This window comes from Stegodyphus dumicola, chromosome 4, assembly GCF_044657685.1.
Source record: "Stegodyphus dumicola isolate Sdum_Otavi_A_Nest chromosome 4, ASM4465768v1".
NCBI classification, from domain to species: domain Eukaryota; kingdom Metazoa; phylum Arthropoda; class Arachnida; order Araneae; family Eresidae; genus Stegodyphus; species Stegodyphus dumicola.
The window spans coordinates 39,745,653-39,758,356 of NC_140771.1; the positions used below are offsets into that span (position 1 = coordinate 39,745,653).

The 12,704-nt window shown below is 30.6% G+C and overlaps 1 protein-coding gene across 1 annotated transcript in view; it reads left to right on the forward strand.

Moving 5' to 3' along the window:
* Nucleotides 1-3,737: 3,737 nt before the first annotated feature.
* LOC118183617 (phytanoyl-CoA dioxygenase domain-containing protein 1-like) overlaps nt 3,738-12,704 on the forward strand; it is a 41,757-nt gene continuing 32,790 nt past the window's right edge. The window contains exons 1-4 of the mRNA XM_085814741.1: nt 3,738-3,872; nt 4,034-4,180; nt 8,597-8,672; nt 8,816-8,863. Of these exons, the coding sequence (XP_085670867.1) occupies nt 3,846-3,872; nt 4,034-4,180; nt 8,597-8,672; nt 8,816-8,863 (298 nt within the window). The 5' untranslated portion in view covers nt 3,738-3,845. The remainder of the gene's footprint in view (nt 3,873-4,033; nt 4,181-8,596; nt 8,673-8,815; nt 8,864-12,704) is intronic.

The following is a 12,704-nucleotide window of genomic DNA, read 5'->3' on the forward strand; positions in this document are numbered from 1 at the left end:
CGTAAATCTACGTAAAATAGCAATAAAACTTCAGTTATGCGGAGCTCCTGATCGATTGTTTGTTTTATATTGAATGAAACTAAGCTTAATATTGTTGTTAATTAGCTTGTTATTAATTTAATTACACATTTCTCATTAATTATATGTTCAGATATTTCCAAGTATATTACATAAACATTTGCATCCCAGTTTTTAATTTTTGGTTAAAAAATAAGCTTTTATTTATTGAGAGGCCTGATTAATTATATTAATTTGCAGTACTGTTTATGTAATTCTTTTCTTCTACATAAATTTTCGAAAAGTCTTCTTAGCATAATAATTTAAATTTGTTTAAAATTTATACTTCAGTGTTCCAAACGCATAGTAATGTTGTTATAATAGATTTCATGTTAAGTTTGTTTTTTAATTTAACCATTAATTTCTGTAAACATTTACATGATTACTTTAACCCTTTCAGGGGCGGTGGTTTCGCCTTGAAACAGCATTTTCAACATTTTTTTTTAATTTAGAAAATTTGGTTTCATTTTCTCAAAACCGCTGCTAAAATTAAATTACTTCTTAAAGCTGATAACAGATGGCAGCACTAAACTTTTTTGGGCATCCATTAATTGATACGAATCGTTCAGAAATACCTTGTTTTTGTCACTGTTCTTTTAGGGCTATTTTAAGAACAAAAAACACTACAATTTTTAATTTTTCCACAATATATTTTATAAGCAGGCATCAATGATTAATGAAATGTCCTTAGTTCACAAAAAAAAAAAAAAAAAAAAGGAATGGAACCCTTTTAATTTTGAATGTTTTCAGCGCGGTTTCAGTATGAAACCAGTTGCACCATATCTTCGTTTGAGTGGCTTCAAAGATGAGGATTTATGGAGCTATTGAGAGAGGGAAAACATTTCTTATTTTTTACAGCAGGGATGTCAAACTCATAGGTACACTTGGGCTAAACAAACAAGGTTTAACTTTAGGCGGGCCGCAAAAAAAAAAAAAAAAAAAAAAAAAAAAATCAATATTCATAGAAACGTATATTTATTTCGAATAATACAATAATAAACATATATATATATTTATACAGAAAAGAACAAGAAATATTTATGTTTACGTCCTGATACTTGACATCTCTTCTCTGCTATTATCTTTCCTATTTCGGGAGAAATTTTGTTTGCAATGATAACTTTCAACGCTGACCCAAGGTGAGCATCATTAATACGGTTTCTACTAGGAGACTTATTACCTTTCATGACTTAAAATAACTGCTCGCACCGATAAGTGCTACCAAACACGGAAATAATTTCATATGCGAATTTTCGAGTATTTTCAAACCTGGCTGGTAAATATTTGTAAAATTCAGGCACGCCCACTTCAATGAATTTTGCTTTCAAATTTGAGTTGCACTGAATCTCGATCACCTCCATTTGCATATGGCTAGGTACTGAGTCAATACTTATTGAGAAAATCGAAGAAAACAAAAAAAAAATTTGTCTTCGAGGGAACGTGTCCCCCAAAAGCCGAAGGTAGCTGAACGCAAGCTACGCACACGCATTTGTAATTTAAGTAGTGTGTGTGTCAGCTCGCTGTGAGTAATCTAACAACACTTAATAAATTATCGTTAATTACTTAGCAGGAAACATTTCATTTTTTTCTTCGTCGATATGTTATTTTATTATTATATATTATTATTTGCCGATATATTGGCCGGGCCGCAAAAATATTTGTTGTGGGCCGCATGCGGCCCGCGGGCCGCGAGTTTGACATCCTTGTTTTACAGAGACACAGAGCACACTGAAGAACACTCACAATTGCGTTTTTATTCTGCTTCTCTTAGCCGTCGCTTTTCTCATCCATTTAGTTCATAGTAAAATATTTGTATACATCTAAATTTATTTTATTTCCACATATCTTAGTTTTTAACATAATTTTTAAAAATATTTCATAGTTTTATGTAAGTAATTTAGTGCATTGTTAGTTACTTTTTGTCTCTTCCTGTTTTAAATTTTTTATTTATAATTAAAAATGCGTGTTTATGCAAATATTACTTACTTCATTAGTTGTTCAGTAATTTACTAGTATAATCTGCAATGTGGGTTACGTTCAAATACTTTCCAGCAAAGTAAAGATAAATAAGCAAATGCTTAGTCTTAAATGCTCTAGACGGGCGCTGGTTTCAAGGCGAAACCGGTCCCCTTTCCATAAAAGGGGACGAAAAAAATTTTTTTACACTCATTTATGTTGTCTATAGGACCATTGCATGTCATTGTGCTTACTTTTTCATAAATTTTAAAAAATTATAACATTGCGCTCCTGAAAGGGAACAAAAAATATTTCTAGCATACTTTAACACGCTTGGATACGGAATAATCTTTTGAACGCCAGTGAATTATATTAAATTTTGCAGTTTAGTTCAGACGTCATGACTATTTTTGATGTAATTTAAAAAAATATAATTGGTATGCTTTATAATTATTTAATTTATGATGTTTTTGTAATACCTTTTGCTCTAATATTGTAATTAATGAAATACGTTTGTAATGATAATATGTATGTTTACTAATACCTTTTATTTTTTTGTTAGCTTTCGCATTTATTACTGTTATTCAAGTAATTAGCTTGCTTGTTAGATGTTCTTTACTTGTGATTGTGATATGTAATTCTAGTTCTTTATTTTTATTTTCCTTTTGGCTACAGTTGGCTTCGAAGAGTAAAACTGTAACCATGTAAGCAACGGGGGAAAGAAATTTTGATTTGCGTAGCTGGAGTATCCCCAGACGGGGAGGGAAGAAATTATGAATCGCGCACTTGGAGTATACCCGCCTGCGGAGGAACTACTGTGGTTGTACTGGGTTTCTGCTCTTTTTACACGCACCACAGTACATCTAAGAGAATTGATCGAGTTTCGCTTATAGAGTCAAATTTATTTCAGAATAGGTAACATGAAAGATGAGCAATGCCCTCGCTAGGACTTTCCTCCGGGCTTTCCGACTGTTAGCCAGGCATGCTACCAATTACTCCAGTAAAATACACTGTAAGGAGGAAGAAAATTCTTTATAAGTTATCAGATAAGAAATTATTTTGCAAAATGTTGTACTGTAAGAAATTGTGACGACTAAAAAAAAAAAAATAAATAAAAAAATAAAAAAAAAAAAAATCAAGATTTTTCCTATTTTTTGAGTGATTAAAAAAGCTCAACTTACGTTGATATAGTGAAAACCATGTATTTAAAAAATGTTACGCAGGCGAATTAAACGAAGAGTGCAGTCATGAAATAAAAAAGAGAGAGAGAATTTTTTCTTAAAATAAAGAGTTTGATAATTAAAGGATGATTAGAAACATACCTGTGTGATATTAAAAATTTACTACAGTAGAAAATGATTTTCATATATATATATATATATATATATATATATATATATATATATATAAACAGCTGCTTTGTCTTAGCTTGAACCGGAAGGTTCTGGTCATCCTATCAATTAAGGCCCGAAAAACTGAAATTTATCTAGAGCTGCGTAATTCAGTTTGATAATAAACACACTTTCTAAAGAATAAGCTACCGTTTGCAAAAACAAGAATAATATTTCTAGAAAATCTTGTGAGTGATAGGATAATTCCCACTTGAATTAATGATAAGATAATGACATAACGTATTATACTGTGAAGGCCTTGATAATGGTGGAATGACAATCACGTGTAGAAGAGATAAAACAGTATACATTTTTTAATTAGGGTATAAATACGGAAGGTGCCCAACATTGACAGACCTCGCCGTGTTTCATCATAACAGTTTATTTGTCTCCCTCGCGTGATCCACGTGTTTGACGTTTGCAAACTTTTCTAAGATTTCAATGGATTACAAATCTTTAGTTAGAGATGTACGAATTAAAGTTTGCGTCGGGTTCTATTTATTTTTTAAACTAAAATCTCACAGAGTAGTAGTTAAATAAAAAATAGTTATAAGGAGTATTATCTTTTCATTGCAAACGAAAAATTCAACTATTTTCTGAGGTTATTTAATTGGTCTTTTATATTTTAGTTCTCAGTAAATGGGTTCTGTAAAATTGAGAATTTTTTAACAAATGATGAAGTGGAAGAACTTAGGGAAGGCATGCAGGATGAAATAGAAAATATGACTGAAGAAGACGTTCACGTGCATTCTGCATACAGTGATCCTAAGAGAAAAGTAAGTATTCTTTTCATTATTTAAAAAATAATCTGAAATTCAGACTTTTGTATCTGATGCTTTTACACATAAGAAATATTGATATAATGAATTTAAGACTCGTGAAACTGCTGGATTAATTAAAAGTATCTGCGAAAGTTAAAGCTTTTATTTAAATATATTTGCTAAAACCTGCAGCATTTTCAAACCTACAGCAACCTACGGGATTTTATGATCTCGTTTACACTTCTTCTGAATCTGTAACTTAATGCTCTAAGCATTGCTTTTATTAAGGGGAAAAACTTTTACACTAAATATAATATAAATCTGCATTTAAAAAAATGAATACCATAATAGTTAACTGTAACATATATTCTTAACGTATAAGCAAAAGTCAGACCATTTTAATTGTATTTCTTCTTTCTCATAGATCGCTGTTTCCTCGTAAGAAACAAAGCATAATGCAAAAATTGTAAGTTCTTATTGCAATAATACTGCACTTAAATTTTTCTTACTTTGAGGTTTTTTACTTTGTTACTAAAGATTAACATTAAGAAAAATATATTCTAAACATTCCATTCAAAATCTATTTAAATAATCGTTTCGGAGTATTACTATTAATTTGTAATAAATAATAGCATTCTTTCTCCATTACTTTTTTTTTCGATATTATACCCGCAAATGATACAGAAAACCATTCGTTTATATCTACATTTACAGCTAAACTAACTCATTTTTAAATACTGTAAATAAATTAAGTGTAGTTCCCAAAATTTGTTATAAATCGCAGCTTATAAATCTAAAAAAGAACTTTGTAAATTTAGAAATGGTGTAGACTATCTTTTCAGAAATAGCGAGACATCTCTGTAACATTAGTTAACGCGTTTTGTTTTACTAGTTATCTTTTAATAACTCGTTGAATTCCTGTTGACTAAACATAGATAATGAAGAGTTGAAAGGGCTAAATGTCTGCTTTCATAAATGTTCTCAATTTATCTCTGAGTTTAAGTACAAGAAATGTACAGAATCTTCCATCGTTACTTTCTTCTATATGAAAACGATATACAATATTAAAAAAAATTAAAGGCATTTTGGGTCTATATAATATTCTTATAAAGTGAATTCTTTAAATTGCTTTTTTAATGCAATGAATGTAAATTATGTAAACTTATATATAAAGCGTTTCACGATGTGATCGAGAAATTTTAATTTCAGAAAATAGTACCAGAAATTTGAATTGAAGTACTATAATAAGTTTGTTTAGGAACATGTATTTATTCCCTCAGTCCTTTTTTTAACCTATTGTTTTGATGAAGTAACAAATATGATTAAAAAAATGCAGAAATCTTTCAGGAAAAAAAATTGAGCATGAAAATTAATATCTTCTTTTAAAAGCAGGAAAATAATGTCACAAAATTCTTTGAACACAGCTGAGACGACAATCAAAATCAACTACACCAAAAACAATGTTACTTTTCGGAATTATTTTGCATCGAGACTCGGCAAATAAATTTTAAAAAACATTTCACTGGATTCTTCAGTAAGATTCTTTTGTAATTGTTGTTATTTCAATGTTTTGTTATCGCATCTGCTCTAAGAAAGCGCATAAATACATAATTTATTAAAATGGTTAAAAGTACATAAAAGATACGTTTATTTGCTGCTAAGAAAAAAACGAAAGCTATTAGAAAACTGTTGAAATGGTTAATGCAAACCTCTTTAATTTTTAATGCAATGAAGTGCTATTCAAAGCTCAAATGAAAAAACACTTAGGATACCATCAAATTTATCCTATAGAATACAGTGCGATATTGCCAAAACTATTAAAGTAATCGTAGAGTATATGCTTTGATATTTGCAACAGAATTTTATGAATCGTATAGAAATGTTTTTCCTCAGATAATATTTTAAAAAAATCCAATATATTGGCAAAATGACCGAATGACGAGGAAAGTTTTTTAAAAGAATGAAGAACTTTACGATTTTTTTTTCGAAATCTACGAAAAATAAAGATTCCAAATAATAGAGTAAGATTCGACAAACTAATCCAAAACGAGATGCTACACTTTTATTATAAAGCAAACATAAAGAATGATATCAAAAACCAAACTTAATTTCAACAGCAGAATACGACGGAAGAGGAGTTATGGCAATATGTCAATCATTTGAAGCTGCAATCTTAAGTTTATTGATAGTATGATAGTTCAGTACGAAATTATTGTTATTTTAAAATAAAATTTTAAATTAACAGCAAACAATATAATTTACAAATTATTTCTAAACTCTGTTAATGCAATTAAGCTTACGATTATGAATATTAGGCTAGTTACTATTTATTTATGCTGAAATGCTTAAAATATCTTTTCAGGGTAACAGATCTAAACATATCCTCTTATTTGTCAAGAGATGGAATGTAAAGTGTGGAAGAAAAATATTTCTTTAAAACAGCAACTGAAATTACTCATAGTAATAAAAAATCAGTGGAGAAGCTAAATAATCTAGCTAAATAATCTATGTTCGAAAAGATAGTAATGATCCATAATATGAGAAACATGTTTGAAGTTTTTTTTTTTTTTTTTTTAATTTCTCCAGCTTTCTTTTATTTCTACGTCTGATTACGGCTAATTTCCTATGATTTTCTTCTCCAGAAGAAAAAGTATTAATTTCAAGCTTAATGAACTTTATTTCCAGAAAATATATTTACTGTATAAAGAAGACTAGGTAAATCATACTTGAAAAATAATTTTAGATTACTGCATTTAAAAATATTTGACATTACTTTTGGAAACTAACGATCACTTTTGTGAATTAATTGTGTGAATTAATAACTGTATTTTATTCATAAGAAATTTCTTGTTGCGAAATAAATATGCATTTGTAGATTTTGAGAAAATGCTGACAGAAAGCGATGAAAATTAGCAACACTCTCTGGAAAAGCGAATGTTTAATAGTATTTAAAACCTCGAATTCAGGCATATACTATCTATCCACATTACGTTTATCCACGCGATGCTTCTTCGCACAGGAGAAAATAATTCAATCCAATTATATAAGAAAGAGTAGTAAATTTTGACGAGGTATGTCACTTTATTTTGTATTTTGGTAAGATTATTCTGCACTTTCTCATTTTTTAAGTACTACAGGATACATATGCAACAAAAAAGAAAAAAAAAGTTAGATCATTTCTATTAAATAATAAAGAAAGAATGCCAGTGTTCACTTGGAAGAGAAATATTAGTAACATTCTTTTCGCAGCTACAGTGGAAACTGACCTTTCATGGCACATTTCCGAAAACAGCTTGTAGAGACATTAGGTAATTTGGAAGCAGGAAAGATTACAAAATATGCAATGCCTTCGCCGGGAATCGAGCTACGGACCTCTGGAATACGCGCCCAGCATGCAGACCACTACACCACGAAGGCACGCCAAGAAGGGAGAGAAATACCTTATAAGTTCTACGTTTGATGAGAGGACTGCAACTGTAACACATCAAACTTCTATGCCTCTATCAGAATAGTAAAATAATAATTCATCCGAAAGAAATATTTGATCTTTAAAATTAGACAAAACTCAACTGGGGATTGGTTTGATTTCAAAATCTGAATTTTGATTAACTTTGTGTGGATTTATTTAAGTTACTTAACAGTTAATTTTATTTTAAAGCAACCTTTCCTATTGCTCTCGATTTCAACTCACGTTTTTTTTTTTTTTTTTTTTTTTTTTTTTTTTTTTTTTTTAGAATGTAAATTAGTTAGCGCGGATGTATTCAAATAAGGTAGAAATAAGTTTATATTTACGAGAAGGTTTTTGGAGGGTGAATTTAGAACGTGTTCTGCTTGCCTGAAGGCCACGTTGCTATCTCTAGTTTACTAGCGATTACATTTCTGTGGCGCTGAGCGCTTCTTCGCATTAAGCCTGTTCCGCCGACTTTTACGAATCAGAGCCTATCTGCGCGTTAAATAACCTGTGAAAAGTCGTTAGACTAACTTAACTCTGTTTAAAGTCTCTTATTACCTTTTGACTTTTTAACTCTGTCTGCTTATTACCTTTTGAGTTAAGTCAAAAGTGCTGACTTTTGTAAACATGATTCGGTGCCATCTGTGAACATTATTGCATTAATAAAGGGCTCTTTAGACCCTTCGCTGCCCTTTGTCATACTTAGGTATTATTCCTTACACAGTCTGTTAGCATCTAGTCAGTTTATGCTACCTAAGAATTCGAGACACTTACCATTCTATTTAAATTCTTAATGTTGTATTTAGTTCTCGCTAAAATTTTATCATACAGTGAATTTAGCATTAATGATGTGTACGTGACCATGCTCAAATTTAAAATTACTTGGAAATTAAAGCTTCCTTTTCATATGCTTAGAATGTTTTTACAATTTAAAGCTCAGTCTAGATATTTGTAACTAAATGCTATTTTTGCCCCAATAGAGTGATGAGGAATATTACATTAACTCGGGAGACAAAGTTGCCTATTTTTTTGAAGCTGATGCTTTTGACGAAGAAGGTAAGTCATCGTACGCATTTTAATCTCACTGTAATAAAGTAGTATAAACTTACTACTGGTAATTCAACTATGCATGCACCTATAATGCAGAAGTTTTCGCCTATGCAGAATTCTAAATTATATTCACTTATTTATTTATATAGGAAATTTGCTTGTGGACAAAAAAGAGGCTCTTAATAAAATCGCATATGGTAAGAAATTAAATTATTTAATTTACAACAGTTTTCCTTACATACATACATTTTTATAATTAATTTCAATTTGAGTATCCTCCAGGAAAAGATAACAAAATACTAATTTTATGACATATTTATTAAAGTACTAATAAAATAGGATATTTTTAAAAGTGTTAAACTTAATAAAGGTTGAACGTATTATGAGAAGCAAAAGGCGTAATATGTATATAATTTAATGAAAAATTTAAATAAAATATTAATAAATATAATAAAATATTTTACTATATTAATACTTCTAAAATATAATAAAGTATTTTACAAGGAAAACTGGTGGCGATTCCATAGAATGATCCTGACTTTTTAAGGGAAATTAAGCCTCTTTCTATAAAATTATCAACAATTCAATTCAATCGCATTTCGTCTCTCTCGCCTTTTTGAATAATCATCCTATGTAAAAAATGTAAAAAAGTAATATAATTCTTGAATTTAAATTTTTGATTTCCAATAAATGCGAAAAAAATTTCTCTACGCGATTTAAGACAATAAATTTATTATCCTAGAGAACAATATGTTAAACATAAAATAAGAATCAATAGTTAAGAAACTGAGTAAAAATCTCTGTATAGAAACAGATAGAATACAAATAAAATACATTTTTAAAGGTCTTGTCAACATTTTGATTTTACGACTTAATTTTGATTTTGTCTTACTAGCATTCTGATATATATATATATATACATATATACATATCTAATTAAAGTAATAATAAATATATACTAATAATATTTAATTAAAGCAAATTATAGCTAGGCAATTTTAAAATATAAATAAAAAATATGTAGAGTAATATTATTTAATTTTACTGTAAAAGTTAGTAAACAGCCATTAGCTAAGACTGAAAGTAAAGTGTAAAATCAAAATTAAATTATTTTGAAGAAGGTCTGATTAAAATTAGAGCTTATTAAAATTATAAAAAATTTTAAATTGATGATGTTTCATTAACAATATTTCTCTGAATTCATCAGGAGGTGGTCAGCGAGCTGCTGTTGCTTAATACAGCATGTAGAACTCAAAAAATAAGTTTCATTTTCTCAGATTTATTAGATCCATTTTAGTAATCCCAATTATAATTAAATTATAAAATATAATAAACACACTGGTTATCATAAATTAAGGGAAATAGCGATAACAAAAATAGCGATAACTCCCTCAAAAATAAACCAAACCGTGTAAAATTTGAATATGTTGCCAAGTAAGAGTAGCTGAGTAAAACTGCGATATGGAAATTAGTGGCGCTTCTTTCGGAATACATCATCTGCGAGGAGCATAAAAGTCCATGTTTGAGAGCAAGCCCACCTATTTCACTGTGACAGTGACATCAGAAATCTAAGATAGCCAATTCGTAACAATGACCTCCAGGCATCAATTACCTGCAGAACTGCGATGGAGAGTCACTGGGAGACTAGAGGCAGGACAAAGTCAAACAGAAGTGGTCAGATGGCTAAATGTGAGTTCTTCTGCGGTTCATATACTTTGGAGAAAATTTCAAACCACAGATTCGGAATCTAGGAGGTTCAGCCAAGGACGGCCAACTGCTACGACGAGCGCCGATGACCGATATTTGACATTATGTGCACTCAGGAATAGAACCGCTACTCCGACTCTTCTTAGATCCTCCCTTGCTGCAGCCACCGGAAGGTTGGTGTCAACGTCAGCTGTCCGTAGAAGGCTTCACGAAGGTGGACTGTATGCGAGGCGACCAGCCATTTGTGTGCTGCTCACGTCACGCCATAGGAGGGACCGTTTTCAGTGGGCACGACAACATGTACACTGGACGCCTGATCAATGGAGGGCGGTTCTCTTTACGGATGAGTCCAGGCTTAGTCTAGAAAGCGATATTAGGCGTTATTTGATATGGAGAGTACCTAGAACCCGTTATCATCCGTCAAACATCCGTGAAAGAGATGCATACGGAAGGGGCAGTGTCTGTGTTTGAGGTGGTATCTTTTTGGGTGGACGCACAGACCTCCATGTCTTTCCAAGGGGAACCGTGAATGCTCAGATTTATAGAGATGACATCCTTGATGTTTATGTGTGCCCATATGCGAGGCAATAGGGGATGCTTTCCCGTTACAGGACGACAATGCAAAACCACACAGGCCTCGCATTGTAGATGATCTTCAACAGGATTATCTTCAACAGGAAGCAATTATGAGCATGGAGTGGCCAGCTCGATCCCCGAACTTGAATCCTATCGAGCACGTTTGGGATGCTTTAGGGAGACGTCTAGCTGCTCTCAATCCACCCCCTCAAACCCTTGTCGCGCTTGCAACTGCTTTGCAAGAGCAATGGCTCTCGCTTGCTCTGGAACTGATAGACCGCATAATTGAAAGCATCACACATCGCTGTATTTGCTGTATTACTTCTAGAGACGATCATATTCCCCATTGAAGGTACTTTTCCTATAGCAAACTGATACCTTCGATTAGTTCATTTTATACATGTGCTAATTTCTATACTACCATATTTGTCTGGTAATTTCTTTTTATGTTATTTGATACCTTACTATGTCCTTACTATGTGTTGGATATTGTGGGTAAGTTTCATTAAATTCTACACGTAACTTTTTCAGTAATCGTGATTTTTGCGATTTTTCCTTAATTTATGATAACCAGTGTATATTACTAAACTAATAACTTTAATGCTGCTAAATTTCAATATAATTTTTACAATTTATTTAATTTTTCGGATTCACGAAAACTGTATTGAAGCTACTGTACACTATTACCAACGAACAACTTTTGCAACTTCAGAATTTCTTCAAGGATGTTTATTAAACAATTGCATTAATTAAAGACTTTTGTTTCTTAGATTTTGTCAAATTTCAATAAAAGCAACAAAAAATTTTGCAAAATTAAATTTCTGCATCCAGAGTTTGATTAAATTAACTTCAACAAGATTTTTAAAAGTTCTCAATTTAGAACTTTCATTTTTATACTTTTTGAACTCTTATCTTGACAGATTCTAAGACATTAGTTTGCTTTAATTACAATACTCTTAGCAACAAGGTAACCAATCATCATGAACTATACTTTGAATCCTCTTGATTTTGCAATACCACAGCATATCTCTAATTCAGATTCTCACCACCAACATATTGTAATAGCTGATCTAAATATAGTAGTTGATTACTGAGAGTAGTTGATTACTTAAGAGAACTAATGAAGCTTTGAAACCAAATTTAGGCCTGTCGCCAGAGTTTCAAAATGTTTTTGTTTAGAAAGCATTGAATTTAACATTGACGACTTCATAATAAAGTTCAGCTAGAAACATAGTCTGCCAACTACAATTTTCCTAGGATGAAGGTCTGAAATTTCGATTAAGATTAAATTCTTTCGTAACAAAATAAAAGATTTGATAAATGAAAAATTTTTGAATTGCCCTTTAAGAAAAAATTTCCGAAATGAACACCAAATGAGTTAGTTTAATTATTATTACTCTACATATATATATAAATTTTTGAAATTGCCTAGTTTTTTATTAAATTTACAATTATAAAATTATCTTTAATTAAATATTGCTTCACAATCTTAGCAACAATAGCACTAGATTTAAGTTTCGAAAATCCTATTTGTATACTTGTTTTGTTATATATGTATAAAGTACAACAAAATTTAAATTCAAAGCATTTTCAACTAAGAAAGAAGAGCTGGTAATAATTAAATAAATTACTTTGCAAAAGCAACAGAACATTGTGATAAAATAAGAAAAAGATTCCAATCTTGAATTTCAAAACAATAAAAATTAAATCCAATAAAAGAAGTATTTAGATCTGCCAGACATCTTCTTTGGGCGA